The sequence below is a fragment of the Pseudorca crassidens genome, chromosome 5 (assembly GCF_039906515.1).
Source record: "Pseudorca crassidens isolate mPseCra1 chromosome 5, mPseCra1.hap1, whole genome shotgun sequence".
NCBI lineage: Eukaryota > Metazoa > Chordata > Mammalia > Artiodactyla > Delphinidae > Pseudorca > Pseudorca crassidens.
Genome location: NC_090300.1, coordinates 37,516,936 through 37,538,852, shown reverse-complemented (window position 1 = coordinate 37,538,852; position 21,917 = coordinate 37,516,936). Strand labels below are relative to the sequence as shown.

At 47.8% G+C, this 21,917-nt stretch overlaps 1 protein-coding gene across 1 annotated transcript in view; it reads left to right on the top strand.

Moving 5' to 3' along the window:
• Positions 1-21,917, top strand: part of BFSP2 (beaded filament structural protein 2) — a 69,762-nt gene continuing 47,845 nt past the window's right edge. Inside the window, exon 1 of the mRNA XM_067737217.1 lies at positions 1-503. Coding sequence (XP_067593318.1) covers positions 15-503 — 489 coding nt within the window. The 5' untranslated portion in view covers positions 1-14. The remainder of the gene's footprint in view (positions 504-21,917) is intronic.

Sequence of the window (21,917 nt, the reverse complement as noted above, 5' to 3'; positions counted from 1 at the left end):
AGGCAGAAGGGGCGATGAGCACAAGGCGAGTGGTGGTGGAAGCGCCCGCGGGGGCCAGCTCCAGTATGCCGCTTCAGCGGCACAAGGCACCCTTCAGGGGAGCACAGTCATCATCCTCCCTGGATAGCCTCCCAGCCTCCAGGACTATTGCCGTGGGTGGTCTTGCCCGAACACCCAGGGTCTATGTAGGGATGACACCCAGTGGGTGCACAGGTGGCCTGGGTGCCCGCGTGACCCGCCGGGCCCTGGGCATCAGCAGCGTCTTCCTGCAGGGCCTGCGGAGCTCAGGCCTGGCCACGGCACCCACTCCAGGCCTGGAGAGGGACCTCAGTGCCATCGAGGACCTGGGGGGTTGCCTGGTGGAATACATGGCCAAGGTGCACGCCCTTGAGAAAATCAGCCAGGAGTTGGAGGCACAGCTGCGGATGCACCTGGACAGCAAGGCCACGCGCTCGGAGAGCTGCAGTGCCCTCCGGGCCTCATGGACCAGCAGCTGCCAGCAGGTGAGTGCCTGGGAGAGGATGCTGACAGCTGCCTGCTGCACCTCTGGAGGGTCATTATCAGAGAGCAAGGGTGCCGAGGCAGGGGGCAGGGAAGTGAGTGGTCTGAGGCCAGAGAGACTGACCCTAACCCCTTACGCTTCCATGCTAAAACCGTTAATGACGATAACAAGAATAACAGGACCCACAATTTACTGAGGTGTACTCGGGGCCAAGCCCACGCCAGGCCCTGTGCAGGCACTATCTCCTCTAGGGTTCAAAGCAATGCTGTGCAGAGGCTCATTCACTGATTGCAATCTTAGATGAAAAAACTGAGGCGCAAAGAAGTTATGTGCCCAAAATCACACAGCCAGTCGGGAGATGGAGCTGAGATTTGAATCTGAATTTTTCCAGGTCCAAAGCTTGCATTTGTCCCATCAGCCTGGGCTGACTCTGTAACCTTTGTGTTAAGAACGGGTTTTTACAGCCATCGTCAAATGGAATACCACTGAATGGATGTGGCATTAAAAACAATAGCTATTTGTAGTTTTTTAAGGAACCTCCGTACTGATCTCCATAGTGGCTGTACCAATTCACATTCCCACCAGCAGTGCAAGAGTGTTCCCTTTTCTCCACACCCTCTCCAGCATTTACTGTTTCTAGATCTTTTGATGATGGCCATTCTGACTGGTGTGAGATCAGCTGGGTGCTTTGTGACCGCCTGGAGGGGTGGGATAGGGAGGGTAGGAGGGAGGGAGACACCAAGAGGGAAGAGATATGGGAACATATGTATATGTATAACTGATTCACTTTGTTATAAAGCAGAAACTAACACACCATTGTAAAGCAATTATACTCCAATAAAGATGTAAAACAAACAAACAAAAAAAAAAACAATAGCTAAATGGAGGTGTGTTCCTGTATCCATTTATACAGGGCTGTCCCGTAGAAATCTGAGCCATGCAGGTAATTGACAAGTTTACTACCCACAGTAATAAAAGTAAAAAAAAAAACAGGTGAGGTTAATATTACTATATATTATTTAACTCAAAATATTTTAAATGTTATTTCAACATGTAATCAATATAAAAATATTAATGAGATCGTTTACATTCAAAGAGAACTTCTGCAATGATGGAAATGTCCTATATACTCACTGTCTAGTCTGGTAGCCACCAGCCACCTCTGGCTATTGAGCACTTGACCTGTGGCTAATGAGACTGAGGAGTTAACATTTTTCTTTCATTTTCATTCATTTAAATTTAAATAGCCACATGTGGCCAGTGGCTACCTTATTGGCCAGGGCAGGGCACAGAGGTTTCCTCTCTGTCCCTTACTTGGTCAGGACCTTCTCTCCAGGGTGCTAAGCTCATCTGTCACATCTGCCTGCAGCCTGTGGTTCTGACGCTGGAGCCACAGCCAGCTTTGTACAGCTCACCTGTCTCTTTGTGGGTGGCTGGCTTCTCTCCTCCCCCGCTCCCACAAATGCTGGCCTTGGCATCCCTCTGAGCTAAATCAGCCTCTAGCCCAGCCAGGAACTGCCAGCTCAGACCCTTCGCACCCTGGGGCACCCAGCACGCAGCCCACGGGGGGAGCTCACGGACCTTCATTTGTGTGTGGCTGGGTGATGCTGGGCACACAGACTCAGGGGCTCCCCACTTGCCCCTCCTGCCTCCCACTTCACCCCAGGATGCTTCTCCGCCACCACCAGCTGGTGCCTAGCTGACAGCACAGTACGCATGACACCCAACACTGTCCTCCTGGCTTTTCCCCAGAGCTGCTGTTCTGCTTGCATCCATCTATGCTGTGAGGAGAACCATCTTAGAGCAGTCCGGGGCCTTAAAGCTGGCAAATCTCAGACAGCCATTCCTCCAGGATTCTCTCCAACAGTGCTGATTCCAAATATTTGTATCCTGTAAACCACCAGAACGCCCCTATTCCAATATTTCGATATTGGAATATTCCAATATTTCAGCATTTGCCAGACAATTTCTTGCACTCAGATGTCACACTGACTTTTCACAAGAGGTCAGGCATCCCACTTTCTAGGTCAAAAAGTATGACCACAAAACGTAGTCCATACTCAACAGAGACTGACTTGGTCTGGCTCCAGAGGTTTGGGCAACTTACCCAACTTCTTTGAGCCTCAGTTTCCTTATCTGTAAAATGGGTATAATAACGCTGTGGGTATTCCAGCAAGTCCATATAGATAAATAAGTTGCATAGGTCCTGCCTGCAGGTAGGCTACAGATTAGAGAGGTGCACAGTGAGAGCAGTACAGGCACAGTGCTGTGGGCTGGATGCCAAGACAGTCAGCCCCCGAATGGGGGTCATTTTCCTTTCAGGTGACTCTAAGTGAGATTCTAGGTATGAATACAGAGTTCTCTTTTTCCTCTTTTATAAAACATGGACTTGAAGCTACAGTTAGAACAACCTATAAAGTGGAGTTATTTCTGTATCACACAGCCCAGTCCTCCAGCCATGTTTAGCTCTGTTCCATCAAAGAGAAAAGAAAATTCTACATATCTGAGATAGACACACGATTTCTTTTCTGTTGCTGTTGGAAAACGGACCCACATTTGGCTCTAAGATGGTTTTGCTGATACCTGCTCTCCAACCCGTATTCTCCACCCCATCACCAGAATGCTCGTTTGGACATGCGCGATTTGACTGCATTATGTCCCTGCCCCAAACCCTCTGGGCTCCTCCTAACCAACAGGACACAATCCACAGCCCGGGGCTCAGTCCACAAGGCCCTTCGGAAGCCACCTCCATCCTAGCCACACTACCCACCTGGGAGGCCGTGAACACACCACATGCCCTCGACCTGGCTACTCCTCTGAGCTGCTTTCCTGCTCCTTCTGTGATCGCTTGGCAGCCTGCACATACATCCACTGCGGCAGCTACCATGTTGTCCTGTGTCATTTGCGTGTCTAGACCCTCACAGTCCAGGATCACTTAGACAAATAGAAAGGGCACAAGCTGGGGGTCAGGGGAACCTGCATTTGGCTGTTTGTTGGCTCTGCTACCTACTAGCTGGGTGGCTTTGCATCAGTTACTTAACTTCTCTGAACTTGTTTCCTCATTTGCAATTTGGGGATCACTTTATATGCTACACGGGGCTGTTAGGGGGTTAACTGAATGTAATGTATTTAGTAAAATCAGTGACTAACAGCCTAGAAATACATTCCTGGCACTACGGATACCTAGAGCCACGTACACAATCGATGCTCAATGATGAGCGGGACCTCCCTTCAAATCCTGGTTCTGCCACTCACATGGACCACCCGCTCATCTGCTCCATGTCTCCCTTTCCCCGTCTTTGAAATGGACAAACACCTCACCAGTAGAATGGGCCGCTATGAGCATGAAATGAAATAAGATGTGAAAAGGGGCTGTGCACGTGCAGTGTGGCATCCTCAGTCAGAGCACTTGCCCCCGGGGGCTGGGCCTCTGGCCAAGGGCTTGCTGTTGGAGCCATGGCTCCCTTCAGGGCCTTATTAGCAGGACTCCTTCCCCCCCACCACCAACAGTGTCCTCTCGTCACCCAAGAACCTGGAGAGACAGCTCCCTCCTAAGCCCTCTCTGTCCCCAAATGGTAGGCCCAACTTCTGGGCAGTGAGAAACAACACCCTTCCCACTGAGGGGCAGGCCCCACTGCCTCCCTGCCCTGGAAGGACCCAACACCCCCCCAGGCCCTCTCCCCGTTCCCGGCCTAGAGCTCAGCCCCCCGCACCTCCACAGCCCATTTATTTCTGGAAGGGCCGCCTCCTCCTCACGGAGTCTCAGAGGCAGCCACACGTGCTGGCGGTTGCTGGGATCCAGAAGCCGAAAACTCTTGTTCCTCTGCCCTTACTTGGACTTCTTGGCCTGGAGCTTCCTGCCCATCTTTCCAAACACCTGCCCCCGCATTCCTTACCCTTCACAACGCTCCCTTACCCTCGCCCCTTGGAAGCCCATTTTCCTCCACCTGCAACCACCTCCCCGCCCTTGTGCACCCAGCAGAACTCCTCACCCTTCAATCCAGTTCAGTGGCACCTCTACTGTGAAGCCCTCCCTGACCTTTGACTCCTCAGGACCAGCACTGTGCTTGAGGCCTGGGATCAAGCTCTCAGTTACTGAGCCCTGAAGGGGCTGAATGGTGGTTGGGCACCTAGAGAGACACGTCACCTCCTCCTTGGCCTGGGCCCCTAACAAAGTCCAACAGGGACCTCTGTCTCCCAAGAGCAGGTTGGGCTGGAAGTCCATTTCAGCGGCACATTCTCAAACCAGGCTGCAGGAGCCATGGGGAAGTTCAGAACAAGTGACAAGCATGATTTCCTTTTATGTCCAACACTTCTGTAGCTGTTTGTGAAAAGAGAACAAAAGGTTGGAAGGGGACAGGGCAGTGTTAACTGAGAGCTCCCAGAGCCTTTCTGGGAAGGGGCCTCTCCCACCCCCACCAAGAGCTTTCACCCACCAACCATGAGGAGACAAAGGCACATATTCAGAAAAACAAAGGTGAGAGGGGGAAAGAGATTGTTGCCACTGTGGGAAAAGCCACAGCATGGAAAGCAGCCCAGAACGGGGACTCAGGGGTTCACACCATAGCAGGGTCGGGAAAGCAGCCTGAGGAAATTGTCTCTATCCTCTTTCACTGTATAGGTTTGTGAGCCTTGGAAGAACTAGGGTCAGAGTCAGGGCCAGCTTCACGGGTATGGGCCGAGTACAGCCCTATGGAACCTGAGCTCTGAAGGACCCCAAAGTTGGGATTTAAGACTCAGTAGCCACCATCTTGAAACTCTCACTAGCTGTATCTTTAAATCTGTATTTTGTAAGTGAACTCCAATGGCATGATGAAGCGTGTGTCAGGAACTTGGAGTCTTGACTTAAACAGGGTCCCTGTCTCCCTGGGACAGCCAGGTCCCAAGACCCCTGGAAACCCAAGGCCTCATCTGACCTTCCCCGCCTTGCCCCACCCCCAGCAGAGGCCTGGTCACAGAGGCGGGGAGGGTCAGGGTGGCATGTTGGGTGGGGCGCAGATCCAGGGCTGGCAGCACCATGGTGCACTCAGCAGGCAACTGACAGGGAAAGGGTGAGCCTCTTGGCCTACACTAGATCCAGATGCCTACAGAGTAGCACTGAGGTTCAGTACTCTTGGGGGTCTCCTGTCCCCCATGGATTAGGGTGGCCAGTCTATAGGAAAGGGAGATGCCTGGCTGGACTTCCCCATCCCTGGCCAGGGCCTGGCACCTCAGTCCAGTGGCTGGCAGGAAGGGTAATCCCTTAGTAGTGGGCCACACTGTGCCCCAAATCATGTGGCACAGCCCCCTGGGTGCCTTTGAGGGTTGCACCTGCCCCTTGACTATCCCTATGCTCAAGGGATTGCAAGATTAAACAGCAAAAATGACCATGATAGGTCAAGAGAAAAACCAGGAAGAAAGGAAAATTTTAGTACCTTTAAAGGCCCCCTTTCTCCTGCTTTTTGAACACGGAGCTCTATATTTTCATTTTGTACTGAGACCCACAAATTATGGAGCTGGTCCTAGTTAGAGTTAAATGTATATGAAGTTCCTTTTCAAGTCCAAATCTCTCTCTCTCTGTGACTCAGCTCTGTTAGACCCTCTCAGCTATTGATACTTCTACTAAGCAGTAAAAACGGAAGAATTCCCAGGTGGTGGCCACAGAGGCCAAGGAGGACCTGGGCACCAGCCCACTGCTCGGGCAAAAGGTGGTCCTTTCCCTCTCTGGCTTTGCTGAGTGCTCTGACTTTTCTTGCCAAGTGAATAATACTGATAATAAGCTCTGGCAGCAACATCAGGCCCTTTCATCCTCAAACAGGTCAAACACAAGGTTGGAATTAGCAGCCTCCCTTCCTCGGAGCTGCAGATAAAAGGAGAATGGGGACAGAGGAGGTGCAGCCACAGAGTCTTAAAGCACACGGAGCGGGCGGAGGCCAGGTCCGCGGAGATGCTGCCTGGGAAAGAAAAGGGAACGTGGCGGCTTAAATCTCCATCGAATTTAGGGGTCTCCATGGGAGAAACCAGTGGCTTACACCTCCAACAGCAGAGGCTGTCAGCTGGAGTACAGGAGAAATCAAAATTATTGAAAGGCAAGAGGATTAGAATTTTAAATGGGCCTGATCTGAATATTTTCCCTGCTCTCACAGTCCCACTTTCTGTCCCTTGCAGAGAAAGAGACCCCATACTCTGGGGATCTACCCATTTGGGGAAATAGCTGGAAACTTAGGCAATCTAGGTCTGGGCCAGGTTTCTCTCCCCACAGCACTTGTGGTCCTAGCAGGTTTTTAAATAAAAGATACGAGAAGAATCCTCCCCTCTGAATAAAATGAAAGGCAACAGGGTCATTGTTGTGATTCACAACCTGGTGTCCCTGAAAGGGGGAGGGAGAAAGAACTGAGCAGTTTTAGAGCCTGCAAAAGCTTGAATGCATTTACCCAAGACAAACCACGCAGTCTACTGCTCAAGAAATACAATTTCTTTAGTGAGAGGAGGCCAGTAAGATAGTTACTCTGTTAGCCGGTCTATAAGGGACACTGAAGTATCATTAGAAATGTAACCATACAGAGAAAAATATATTGAGAATTCCTCTGAGGGAGAGTGCTGTGTAAGACTGAAAAAATCCTCCGACGGAGCAGGGGAGGGGAAGGAGGCTTGAGGCTCTTGACTGAGTAATACAGGTGGTCAGTAAGCTGCTTTCTAAGAAAGGTGGTTTCCTGGGGGCTCTTGTTTTTGCTGCATAGAGTGTCTGGGAGGGAGCAGAATTGCTAAAGAAATTAGGGGAGAGACTGAGTCCTGTTACTCGGGGCCTCTGTGCCCTTCCCATACGCGGAGCTCAGCCACTCTTAAATCTCTTAAGATCTGTTAAAATATGAGGTCCGTGTTGAGGAAAGGGACAGAGGAATCTAGATAATTAAAAACAGAGGGTGTGCTGCAAAGACTGGGGATTATGAAACCAGAGAGCCCTGAGGTCAAACTCAGGCCTCACATGACCTCGAGGCAAGTTCTTCCTTGATCTCTGCATCTTGATACCTCATCTGGATAATGAGGATGTTTGGAGACTTTCTTGAATCATAAATTGTCTCTGAGAAGAAAACACTAGTGCCCTTCCTGCAGAAATTAAAAAGAAAGGGATGTGTACTATCTCTACTACTACGGAACATTGGTCAGAGGTAGTAGTCAATGCGATCAGAGAAGAGAAAGTGATCGGAAAGCACCAAGAACTGGAACAAAAAAGGGAAAATGCTGGTCTTTCTGGAGAGCCCAAAAGGTTCCATGTGACAATTTTACAACAAACAATAATATGATTTTAGTAAAGTAGCAGGTTATAAAAAGAAATAAAGATCAATGCCACTCATATCTATAAACAACAAAAAAGGATATAATGGAAGAGAAAATCTCATTTATGATAGCAAAAAATAAAATGAAATACCTTTAAATAAACTTAACACGACATGTCTGGGACTCCCCTGGTGGTCCAGTGGTAAAAACTCCGCCTTCCAATGCAGGGGATGTGGGTTCGATCCCTGGTCAGGGAACTAAGATCCCACATGCCACGGGGCAACTAAGCCCACACTCTACAACTACTGAGCTCGCATGCCTCAACTGAAGGGCCCGCATGCCACAACTACAGAGTCCACGCACCCTGAACCCCTTGCACAACAACTAGAGAGAGAAAACCCACATGCAACAACTAGAGAAAAGCCCACACGCTACAACTAGAGAGAAGTCTGCATGCCACAATGAGGAGCCCACGCCACAGCTGAGACCCAATGCAGCCAAAAAAAAAAAGAAGAAAATAAATGGGACTTCCCTGGTGGGGCAGTGGTCAAGAATCTGCCTGCCAATGCAGGGGACATGGGTTCGAGCCCTGGTCTGAGAAGATCCCACATGCCGTGGAGCAACTAAGCCCATGCGCCACAACTACTGAGCCTGCATGCCACAACTACTGAAGCCCACGTGCCTAGAGCCCGTGCTCTGCAACAAGAGAAGCCACCACAATGAGAAGCCCACACACCACAACAAAGAGTAACCCCCACTCACTGCAACTAGAGAAAGCCCTTGCCCAGCAACGAAGACACAATGCAGCCAAATAAATAAATAAATTTTTTAAAAAAGAAATGAATAAAATGAATAAATATTTTTTAAAATGTCCAAAATCTATATGAGACTACAATAAAACCCTCCTGAAAGATACAAATGGAAAGAAATACCATGTGCTCAAATATAAAGACTCAATAGTATAAAGATGTCAGTTCTCTGTATTAATTTATAAATTTAAGGCAATCCTAATTTTTAAAATACCACAGTTGTTTTTTCTTAGCAGTAGATGGGCTTATCATAAACTTCATTTTTAAGAACAAAAAGGCAAGAAGAGCCAAGAAGAAAAACTAAAAAAAGAAGAGCAAGGGGAAGGGAAAGCACTCCCAGATAATAAAACATACTAGAAAGTCTCGATCATTAAAGCATTAAAGTACATGAGGGATAGGAAGGCCAATGGAACTTAAAACAAAATTTAAAAGTAGGACCCACTGTATATGGAAATTTAGTATTGTTAAAGGCAGCGTCTGAAACCAATGGAGGACTTTTCAGCAAGTGGTATTCAGGAAACTGGATAGTCATAAGGAAAATAATAAAATAGGATCCATCCCTCACTGTATTCTAGGATCAATTCTAAATGCATCCTAGATTTAAATGTAAAAGAGGAAGCCGTGGGGCTTCCCTGGTGGCACAGCGGTTAAGAATCTGCCTGCCAATGCAGGGGACATGGTCCGAGCCCTGGTCCGGGAAGATCCCACGTGCCGCGGAGCAACTAAGCCCATGCGCCACAACTACTGAAGCCCCGACGCCTAGAGCCCGTGCTCTGCAACAACAGAAGCCACTGCAATGAGAAGACTGTGCACCACAATGAAGAGTAGCCCCCGCTCACTGCAGCTAGAGAAAGTCCGCGTGCAGCAGCGAAGACCCAGTGCAGCCAAAAATAAATAAATTAATAAAAAGAAAAAGAGGAAGCCATACAAAGCTAAATTCCTTTATAACTTGGCTGTGGGAACATTCGTTCTTGATACAATTCAAAATCTAAAAGCAATTTATTGATTTTTTAAAATACTGATGAATTTGATTACCAAAATTTTTTTAAATTTTACATTGCCATATAACACCATAAGCAAAACTGAAAGATATATGGCAAACTAAAAAAGAAGTATTTGCAACTTAGAATATAAAGTGTTAATATCCCTATTCTATAAACAGCATTTAAAATTTGAGGTTTAAAAAAAAAAGCTAGCAACACTCTCATTTTTAAATAAGCTAGAGATATAAAGAGACATTTGAAATTAAAATTAAATGAAAATGGTTCTTAACCATACAAAAGTTTGCTCAACTTCACTCATGATAGAGAAATACAAAAATAAAACAAAACCTACCTGAGATACCATTTTCACCTATCAGATTGGCAAAACTCCACAAATATGTCAATCTATTTTGTTGGTGAAGCTCCAGGGAAGTTCAGACAGTACTGATGGGAATAGAAAATGTTGCAACCACTTGTAGGAAGAATTCGGCAATTTCTAGACAAATTTATATGCATTTATGTATATTGAATTTGATCCAGCAATCCCACTTCTAAGAATCTCTCCCAATGACACATTGGCAAAAACGTGAACAAGAAGTATGCATAAGGGCTTCCCTGGTGGCGCAGTGGTTGAGAGTCCGCCTGCTGATGCAGGGGACACGGGTTCGTGCCCTGGTCCAGGAAGATCCCACATGCCGCGGAGCGGCTGGGCCCATGAGCCATGGCCGCTAAGCCTGCGCATCCAGAGCCTGTGCTCCGCAACGGGAGAGGCCACAACAGTGAGAGGCCTGCGTACCGCAAAAAAAAATAAAAAAGAAGTATGCATAAGACTATTTATTTCAATCCTACGAATAATGGCAAAAGACAGGAAACAACCCAAATACCTATCAATAGGGGACTAGTTGAATATGCAATGATAAATCCACAAAAGGTATGAGGAATAGCTCTGTAACTATTATGGAATGATCACTTCAAGGATATATTGTTGAGTTAAAAAGCAAGGTGGAGAGAATATGTATGTCATTCTACCACTTACCTAAGAAAGAGGAAGGGATATAAGTCCCTTCATGTCATACGTATTTGCTTATAATGGAAAAAAATACTATAATGTTTTTAAATGATCACTTACAGGAGGAGGGTAGAGGGAAAAGGAACAGACACTAGAGTTGTTTTAACTTATCTTTTTATGTGGAGATGACTTTGGAACCATGCAAATATTTTACAGAATTACAAAACAAAATTAAGTCTTAAAAGGAATACCCTAAAAATCAAAAAGAAAAGGAAACAAATGAATCCAACAATGTATCAAATTTATGGTATAATTACCCAGAGAAGAAATATTCCAAGTGACTTTTAAAATCACAGTAATTTGACTGTACATCCCTAAGGGGGATACAAAAGAGTACTGCTAAAAGAATCTTAAATCATTTCAGACATCATGTTGTTGGTGATAGGTTGGTATTATTGTGACCCTGTGGGGGGTGGGGGGATGTGGGTGCGTGTACTGTGAGATAAAGCAAAAGAGTAACTATATATTTGTGTCATTGAGAACTAAGACTTTTAGTGTAGGTGAAAGGAGACACAGTTATAAGGTTGATAAAGTTTAGTGACAATTCTTTAGTCCTGAATTTGAATTGGAATTATCAGTATAAAACCACGGTGTATGTCAACATAAAATTAATATATACCCATTTCCTAGCTCTGGTCAGTGAAAAGACCTAGAAACAATGTCCAACGCAGCAGTACTTAGCATTTTCAGCCTCAGATTTTGGTCTCTAACCACCATCTTTCACTACAAGAACAGAAGCTCCTTAGAGAAATGGCTAGATCCAGGTTTGGGGGCAGGAAATGTACAAGATGAGTCTGAGAACCCAAGAAAAGTATAAAGAACTACTAGAGTCACATTAAAGGACTTAAGAGCCAATTTGAATAAGCTCCCACTAATCAAAGATGTCTAAGGGTCAATAGGAATATTAACTACAATAGATTGAGACATATCAAATATGTTTAAATCTATGAGCTCAGTATTAAATCCCTCCCTGCCAAATCCCACTAATTTGTTACCTTGGAGTCTGCTGGGGAACCAACTCACTTTTTGGAAACTGGTAGATAATGAGAAAGAACCAGGCATTCTTCCTGTCTTTCCTATAAGACCTGTAGGTACATCATGGTTTAAAAAAAAAAAAAAAGAAGAAGAGAGGAAGTGTCTTTTTGTAGAAGTATTACAGCTAAAAAAAAAAAAAAAGTGATTATTAATTTTATTTATGTGTATCACTAAAAATAATTCTTAAAACAGAATTTGAATGTCACCACTTTGCAACCATAATAAAATAATGGATCTAGGCAATAACAATCATCAAATAGCTACTAATCTCACAAAAAGAGAGACCAGCAGAAGTGCACCTCGTGGTGGAGTTCACACCACCACCTGTGAAGTAGTCTTGCCAAAAAAAAAAGAAAAGAAAATTGCAAGGGATTAAGCCTCAAGATAGAACTACTAGTTTACAGGAAATACAAAAGGTCAGATGAACATGTTAATTGACACCATGGGGATGAAATCAGCAAATCCTGACTCGGGGAAACTACAGGGCTAAACAGCCAATTTTTTCAACAAGCAAAAATTGTGAGGGGAAAAAAGAGAGATGGGTGGGAGGAGGGGGTATCTATAAATTTAAAGAGATTAAACTGACATATCAACCCATTAACCCATTGAAATGGACATTATTTGGACCACTATTCAAGGAAACTGTTAAAAAATACATCAGATAATTGAGGAAAGAGGCACTGGATATTTGATGATATTGAGGAATTGTTATTAACTTTTAGGCGCTATGTTATTTTTAGCTTTGTAGAAGTTATGTAGTTTTCTTAAAGCATCTTCATAATTTAGCAATACCATACTGAAATATCTGAAGAAGAAATAATATGATAGCTAGGATTTGTTTAAAATAATCTGGGGTGGGGGCTTCCCTGGTGGCGCAGTGGTTGGGAGTCCGCCTGCCGACGCAGGGGACACGGGTTAGTGCCCCGGTCCGGGAAGATCCCACATGCCACGGAGCTGCTGGGCCCGTGAGCCATGGCCGCTGAGCCTGCGCGTCCGGAGGCTGTGCTCCGCAACGGGAGAGGCCACAACAGTGAGAGGCCTGCGTACCGCAAAAAAAATAAAAATAAAAAGTAAATAAAATAAAATAAAATAAATAAAATAATCTGGGGTGGGAAGGAAATGTGAGGGGATATTGGTGAAAATAGGCCATGCATTTATAATCGTTGAAGCTGGTTATGGTTATATGGGGGTCCATTATACCATTCTTTCTTTTTATATATGTTTGAAATTTTCATAATAAAAATGAAGATAGAATATCTACCTCCTAGAATTGGTCCATAGGTATTAAATGAAATAATGTATATAAATTTCTGGGTGCATAAGCAATACCCAGTTAAAGTTTGTGGAATTGAATAAACAAGAAGATAGAGACATTGAGTGGGTAACAACATAAACAACTGTGTTTATATACATGAATTCATCAGTGGTTCAAACCACAGACACTGCAGGAGTTTAGAGAATGAGTGGGGTACTAACCAGCCCTCAGAGGTGCCCCAGGAAATGGAGATGAAATGTGAGACCCAACGAACCTGCCAGAAGCTCGGCATGGACCAAGTTGGGAGTCAGGACCAGGCATGACCGTCTGCAGGGCAATCTGCATGTGGGGTTGACTCCCCAGCTGTCAAAGGGAAAGTCTGCACTGGACACTTTGTTAAAATCAGCAAGACAGGTTTTATTCAGACTACAGCAGTAGGGAGAGAGACTTCAGAATAGAACTGAGAACACTGAAGGAGGTTGAGGGAGGGTGGTCTAGGTAATTTGGCCATCCGTGTTTGCTACCTGGCGCTTATCCAGAGGAGAAACACACTTCTAATATCTTTATGACACGAGCAAATTGGAGGAAGTGCCCCCCAAAGTTAGCATCATACCCTCCTACAGGAACCCAGATATTTGCATTTCACAGGTCCTGGAGGAAACATTCTGGGTTGTTGGAGATTCATATCTTGAAGGAGTAGAGAAAGCATTTACAGTTCCAAGTTTCCTAAAGCAATCGTCTAAGAAAAGGTAGGTCAGGAGCCTCTTGTCAGGTTTTGGCTGGAACAGTAAATTCTTTTGGCAGCCTAAGCTTTCTCAGGCAGGCATTTCAAGAGGGCTGGGGTCATCCTAGGGACATGGCCTGGAGCAAATGGAAGCCATGCTAGCATCTGGTCAGGTCTCCTAGTGGAGGGAGGGGGTGGCTGGAGGGTACCGTGCAGTTTTCAGGTCTCACCTCCAAGCGCCAAGCTCTCCCGGTCTGTACCCCACCTCCCTCAGCTCTCTATTCCAAGAGTGTTACACCACAGCGCACAAAAGGCAGCCCACAGGGGCTGGGCAGTGAGGGCTGAATACAGAACCAGGCAGGCTCAAGGTTTCAAATCAGAACCCTGAAGAGAAATACTAGAAACAGGCCGAATGCTCCATAGGCTAAATAATGCAGCAGAATCCTCTGCAGTTGTAAGAAAGGAACAAGGAAGCTCGCTGTGTACTGATGGGTAGCTAGCACCAATCTATATTTTTTTGAATAAAAAGGCAGACTGCAAAACCTGTGTGTGCTATGCCACTGTTTGTGTTTAATAAAAAAAGGAAGGAAGGAAGGGAGGGAGGGAGGGAGGGAGGGAAGGAGGGTGGGAAGGAGGGAGGAAGCAAGGTGGGAGGGCAGACCCTCTCTGGAGCACACACAAAGTGGTGGCAATGGATGCTTCTAGTGTGGGGCTGGGTGACTGGAGACAGAGGCAGAAGTAGGCTTACTTTGGACTCCTGCACTGTTAGAATGTTTTATCTTAAAAGAAAATGAAGTTATAAATAAAACTCCTGCCAGTGACTTGTCACTGAGGGCCAGGGAGGGGAGTGGGTATTCCGGCCAGGTCCAGGGCTGCTGAAGTCCCCACAGGCTCACAGAAGTACAACCAGGTGGGAGGAGGAAGTCTTCTCCACAGCCTCCTCTCAAGACAAAACCCCTACAAAGTTCAAGAGCCGTGTACAAGAGCAATAGGAAGGACCTCCTCCTGGCCTGTACTCTCCAGAAGAACTAAGTTAAAACTTAACCCAGGCAAGTGCCGAGGACACACGTGGTGCCTCTGTACGGGGAGTTATTCAAAGAATGGCTGAACCCAGCAGAATGCAATCCAGGGCCCCCGGCGTTGCCCCAGAGGGTTTATGCTGATCCACTGAAGTTGAGGACTCAATTTAGGAAAATAAAACCTAGTTTATCGTTGTCTGGCTGGGGAAAAGCACATAAAGATTCATTTATCTGGCTGTAAACGAGCTGGTAGAGCTGAGTGTCACAAATGCATTATTCAGGAGAAATGAAAAGTTATTTCAGCCACTATCAGTAAGTAATGAAAAGCAGTGCGCAGGGAGTGGAAAACTCCATCACAAAACCGACCTGCTATCAGAAAACTGGTAATTTTTACTTATTTATTTCAGGGACCAGTGAATAACCATCTAAATAAGTCTTAGGGGAAACAAAACACTACAGCCTGGAGAGAGAAATGAAGTTAGAAAGTCCCCCTCTCAGCAGATTCTGGGCAAAGTTACACTGGAGGCAAAGAACCCTCACCCTCCTCCTCTGCCCAACCCCCACCCCCCACCCCCATCCCAGAGCACCCGAGGCCCTGCCCTCAATCGCCCTCCCTGGCTGCCCAGAGCACAAGGCCTCACCACCAGCCTTTAATTGTGTCACCTCTTCATCTCCCACCCCTCCTGGTAAGGGCCTGATCTCAGGTGGCCTCGGCCTGCAGTGGCTTGAAGCAGGATTTCTGTTCCCAGCCAGAGATTGAAGTCAGGCCTCGGCAGTGAGAGTGCTGAATCCTGGCCACTAGACCACCAGGGAGAGTGGCCAGTGACAAGGCCCTGGCCCGTCAGCCTTGTAGAAATGAATTTTCATCAAGAGACGGAAAATAGTGAAACAAGTAATGTGTTTATCAGGAGTAAAAAGAGTACGTGTGAATAGACTCACCTGGGCGGGCTCAGAGCGAGAGTCGTGCCCTCGTGCTACTTCAAATCACTTTTTTTTTTTTTTGGGCTACGCGGGCCTCTCACTGTTGCGGCCTCTCCCGTTGCGGAGCACAGGCTCCGGACGCGCAGGCTCAGAGGCCATGGCTCATGGGCCCAGCCACTCCGCGGCATGTGGGATTTCCCCGGGCCGGGGCACGAACTCGTGTCCCCTGCATCGGCAGGCGGACTCTCAACCACTGCGCCACCAGGGAAGCCCTTGAATCACTTGTATGGGACATTTCTTCCGGGTTTCCTCTGGCCAATCATCTTGCTTTGCCTGGATCTGAGTCCGTATCTGGTATATCTGGTGTAACTCAGCGTCCTCCCCTGTGTGAGGACGCATCTCTTAGCCAAGATGGATTCTAGTGAAGAGGCCTATGGGTAGGTTGAGATCACTCACTACGGGATGATGCCCCCTCCCCTTTTGGTCCCCAGGAGTCTTTCTGCGCATGTGTAGTCAGGAAGTTTTCCCGGACCTCAGAATGAGGGACATGTGGTCTCTTTGTCTCTTATCTGGGAAGGGCTCAGCTCCTCTTCCCTCCTGCTGTTGTCTTCATCGTGGAGTGTTTGTCCACAGGGAACCAACTCCAGCGGCTCAGCCTGGGGCCCATCCATCTCCTGCCTCAGGCCCGCTGCTCCAGCCTGCTCCCAGCCACTCTGAGGAGGAAGTTTATCTGATAAATGAATTGACTGTTACTTGGGGAGGGATGTGTCTCTTAACTCACTAGTACTGGTTCATGTACAGAATGAAGGTGGAAACAGCTTTTAGCCCATCGGTGGCTGTGAGGTATGAATGAGACAAGGGAGTAAAGTTCCTGGCCCTGGCCCCGAGGAGCACTGCCTGCAGAGCGAATTGCTCCTGGTGGGATTTCAGTGCCCACAGGTGACTGGGAGGGAGCCAGGAGGCCCCCAGCACACCCCGGGCTAGGAAGGCCAGTCACTCACTGCAGAGGGCAAACCTCCAATTCTGGGGGCTCTACCCAGGTCCCAGCCACCCTCTGGAGCAGGCACAGGTGCCCTTGGGGCTCTGCACGGTTCCCTCCAGTGTCTCCTAGCAGAATCCTGCTCTCTGATAAGACCCATGGAGATGAGCTGTGCGCACTGTCACTATGAGCCGCTGGCCTCCGGTACGACCCTCATTTCTGCATGACACCTGCAAGTATTAACAGGAACTTTTACTCACTGCCTCAATGAATTCTCTCGACAATGTCTGTGTCGCCCAGGAAGATGGGGGAATGCCCACTGGATCAGTCTGCGAGGGCCGCCTAACAGAGTAACACAGACTGGGTGATACTGCAAGGCTTAAACTACAGAAACTTATTTTCTCACAGTCCTGGAGGCTGGAAGTCTGAGATCAAGGTGTCTGCAGCATTGTTCCCTTTGAGGCTTCACTCCTTGCCTTATAGGTGGCCATCTTCTTCCTGTGTCTTCTTGTGGTCTTCCCTCTACACCCGTGTCCAAATTTGCTTGTCTTATAAAGACACCAGTCATATCAGACTACGGTGACCTCATTTTAACTTACCTCTTTAAAGCCCCTCTCCCCAAATGCAGTCACATTCTGAGGTACTAGGGGTTAGGACTTCAACATGTTAACTGGGATAGGGGACACACTGCAGGCCATAACACCCATTTTATAGACAAAGAAACTGAGGCCCACAGAGATTAAGTTCCTCATTGAGTTAGTGTCCCAGCCAGGACTAACTCAGTATGTTGTCTGTCCCCCAAAACTTATGAAAAGCCTCCTGTTAATCTCATTTGAAAGACCCCAGACCCTAAAGGGTAAACAGGCCAGGGATGGCTTGAGTGCCCACTGCTTGAGAAGATAGAGTCGTGGTCAGCCAGGACCATTCTCTGAGAGGAGTTTAAACTCTGAGATAAGCCTCCTTTTTCTCCATTTCTCTGCCTCTTTCAATTTGGGAGAAACTGCCAGAAACAGTGATTGATCCTTACCCAAACTCACTCTAACTGGAACTAATGGCTTTAGCGAGGATGTGTGAGGCTGGGAGCCTTCCAGCTGTCACACCGCTCGTACTGGGACTTGAAAGTTTAATGGCTTGGCTGTCAAGAATGGTGCAGCCCCCTAGGGATTTCTGTTTTCCTTTTTCAGTGATTTTTAATTCTCAGAAAAATGTGCTGAGCAGTCGGCCCTGGAGGCAGAACCTCTCTCTCTGAGCAGAGCTGAGGAACTCCCCGTGGTGCAGCTCCGCATGGGCAGTGGGCGCCTGCGTGGGGTGGTAGGAGTGCCCCTCAGAAAACACGCATCTACACCACAGGTTCCCACAGACTGCTGGGCTGGGGCCCCGGTCCCCTGCGGGGGTGATCGTCTCCCACCACACCTAGATCCACGAGCCCCTTGAAGAGCTGAGGGGTCTTCCTGGGAGGTGAGAGGCCACACCCAGTGGGAGGCCCACAGTGCTGACCCCCAAGGGCCTGGATCTGGGAGTGAGGCAGGCACCTGTTACAGCCACGCAGACCACCAAGAGCACACGGCTATGGGGACAAAGTCAGGTTTATCACTTGCTGCAGTAGGAGAGAAACTCTGGGGGAACCTGGGACGTCTCAGGAAGAGGGATTGGAAGGGGCTTGTTGTGAGGTTTGGGCCTGTACTGGGCAATCTGGGGGAAGTTAAGAGTAAGGACTTGTTCTGCATTTGATGCTGTCAGGAACCGGGGACTCTTGGACGACTGGGTAGCTTACAGTTTGTACCCAGTGGACAGGAGTGAAGCAGGCCTAGAGCCGTCATGGGTAAACAGCAGTTCCTCACGGAGCTGGCTGGAAGGCGCGTGTTGAGTCTGTGTGGCTGCAGAGCGTCCTTGCCTCTCCGTTCAGATGCATGTCACGGCATGGTCTTGTCTCTGTGCCCTCCCACCAGGATCACAGAGTACCTGTCTGCTGGTCGCTGATACTCTGTGAGCATTCGTGTGCAGGCGACAGTGCCGTGGCCCAGCTGTTAGCCACCGCTGCCCGCTGTCAGGGCCAGGGATTTGCTTCCTCCAGCCAGACTGGGCTTCCTGAGCCCCATCCTCAGCGGCAGGAGAGAGGGCTCGGGACAGAGCTGGTGCGTCAGGGTCTCTGCCTCACAGTGGCTACGCAGGGCTCTCCAGGCTGGGACCGAGGTGCAGTTTCTTTGGGAAGCAGGACCCACTCTGACCTCAGAAAAGCTGGATCCCACACTCCTGCCTGTGTCACCTTCTCCCCTGGGAGTCAGTCGCATGCCTCTGCGGTAAATGAGGAGAACAGTGACTGAGAAGGGCGGCATGGTGCCCTCAGACAGAGCCACCAGCTTTGTCCTTCCCCCATGGGAGGACCTTACCTCAAGTTGAGGGGGGTAATCCCTATTTCATAGAACTGCTGTGAGGATTCTGGCAGGTAATGCAGGGGAACTAGAAAGTAAGCTTCCAGAGGGCAGGAACTTGGCCTCTCTATTCCCTGATCTTTCTCTGGCGCCCTGGACAGTGCCTGGCACATAGTAGATGCACAACAAATAGTGATTAAATCAACAAAGACGTGCCCAGAAAAGTAATTAGTTAATAAGAGGTTTTCTATTTCTATTATATTTGTTTTCTAGGGCTGCCATAACAAAGTATCGCAGGGACTTCCCTGGTGGTCCAGTGGTTAAGACTCCACACTTCCACTGCAGGGCGTGTGGGAACTAAGATCCTGGCTGGGAACTAAGAGCCCACGTGCCGTGTGGTGCGGCCAAAATAATAATTTTTAAACAGAAACAAAGTATCACAAACTGTGTGGCTTAAACAACAGAACTTGATTCTCTCCTAGTCCTGGAGGCTGGAAGTTGGAAGTCTAGGTGTCAGTAGGGTTGGTTCCTCCTGAGGGTTCTGAGGGAGAATCTGCTCCAGGCTTCTCTTCTACCTTCTGATGGAGGCCACATCCTTGGCATTCCTTAGCTTGTAGATGTATTAGTTCAGTCTCCACCTTCCTTCTCCCTGTGTGTCAGTGTCCAAATTTCCCTGTTATAAGGACATCAACTCACATTGGCCTAGGGTCCACCCTAATGACCTCATCTCCACTTGATTACATCTGCAAAAATCTTATTTCCAAATCAGGTTGCATTTACAGGTATTCAGTAGGGGTTAGGACTTTAACATATCTTTTGGGTGGTACACAGTTCCACCCATAACAATAGCTATTGTTTTTATCATCTTATAGTCCTGATTTCCAACATTTTATCCTATTTCCTCAAATGCCATTTTGAAGGTTCCAGAAATGCGAATATTTCTGCACCTAATCCACCTCACCCTCACTTCCTTTTGCACTTGAAATCAGATCCCAAATCCTATGAAACCACACAGAGCTTGGGGTTCAGAAAGGAAAACCATGATACAGACAGCCATGGTACAGAGAGCCCGAGAGACTACTATTCATATAGTTGAAACAGTAAATGCTACTAAGTTGCTGTGTGATCTTGGACAAGTTACTCCACCTCTCTGAACCTCAGTTTCCTTAACTGTTAAATGAAGAGATTGGGTCAAACTGACATCTCCTTGCAGACACACAGGGAATAGGCCAGATTCCCTTTCATAACTCCTTCGAGCAGCTGGTCACTTTACCACACTCTCCATGGGCATGAAGATTCCAAATACAGCTGACTCCCATGTCTGTCTTCACTTTGTGCTGCTAACTGGCTGCGTGCCCTGAGGCAAACCCCTTTCTCTCCAAGATTCCTCACCTATAAAATGAGAGGGTGGAATTCTCTGCTCTCCCAAGCCTTGACCCTAGGCCTTTCTGTCACAGTTCCTTGTTATTCCCAAGCAGTGGAGGATGTCTAAGGGAAGAAACTGCCCTCCCATGAGCCCAGTTACCTAATCTGTCGTGACTCTGCTAGTTGGCCAGCTGGGATAGGAACGTTCAGTACGTGTTGGCCGCCTCCTTCATTTTCAAGGGTCAGGTGGTGGCCTGTGCCCCAGCATTAATGAAGCAGTTTTATTGAACCCCCCCCACACACACCTGCCAGAATATATCTCAGGCCTTGCTAACTGTCAGTGAAGGGAGACATTGTTAGTCAGAGGGTTACTGAGAGAGCCCAGAGCCCACACCTGATCTGAGATCACAAAAACCCAGATTAAATGTAACCAACAGACACCTGGAATTTCCGACTTAAACAGTGCCCAGCATCATGCCTGACCTAAAGGTGGTACCAGATACAAGTGAACCTCCTTTCCTGTTCTCCAACATGCTCCCATGGCCCACTGCTGTCATTCATCACCAAAAGCAGAGGTATAGTCCGACAGGTCCTGAATCTAACCCCTGGCACAATGCCAGGTGCACGGAAAGCATGGGAGGGAGGGAGGAAGACAGACGGAGACAGTGCATCACAGTGATTCCTGACACAAGCTACAGAGTCCAAAAGAACTGCATTCAAATTCTGACTTTGCCATTGACTGGATTTGTGACCTAAAACAAATTTCTTAGCCTCTATGAATTTCAACGTTCTCATCTGTAAAATATGAATAATAATATTTACTCTACAGGATTGTCATGGGAATTAAATAATTCACTTAGAGCACTTGGCTTAGCATCTGGCCGGGCAAGCACTAGATAAACTGTGGTAGTAACTGACGTCACTGTTTGCAGTGGTTAAAATGATAATAACTGCTTAGATTGCAAGGCCCTCCTATTATTACCATCTGCTCAGCCAGCTCCGCAGTACCCCAGGGAGAAGGAATTAGCAGTTGCACAGGGGCAATCAGAGATGAACCCCTGGTGTTTGGGACGCATCTCACCTTGTGGCAGAAATCCAAGAGTGGCCTCCAGGCCAAATCAGAGTGGTGGAGGAGCCCCAGGCGGCTGCCTCTGACTGGGTTCCCTTGGCAAGTGGCGCCACCTTCTGGCTGCTCCGGGAACTGTCTTGCACCCCTAGTCACCCAGCAGCAAAATGTGGTTTGTACCAAGTTCTGGATGCCTAGAATCATCCCTTCCCTGCCGGAGCCACCCTGATCCGGTGAGGCCAGCCACGCACTTCATGCCGCCCCGCATTCATTTCAGAATTTCCACGACAGCTCCCAATTTCCTGAGGATTCTACATCAACCATAAAATTGCACTTTACCCTGAGACTTTGCATACATTATCCAGCAAGTCTTATTCTCTCCTGCTGCCATTTGTGGTGGGAGAAACCACCCCCTCCTTTTCTCTTTCAGTTGCATTTTCTGTGGCTTTGGGTTTTAGGTGAGAGCTTGAGTTTGGAGTAGCGGTCCTGAGTCTCACCTAGTCTCAGCTCACCAAAGGCTTTGCCTGGGTCCCTAATCTCTCCACCTTCAGCTTCTGCATC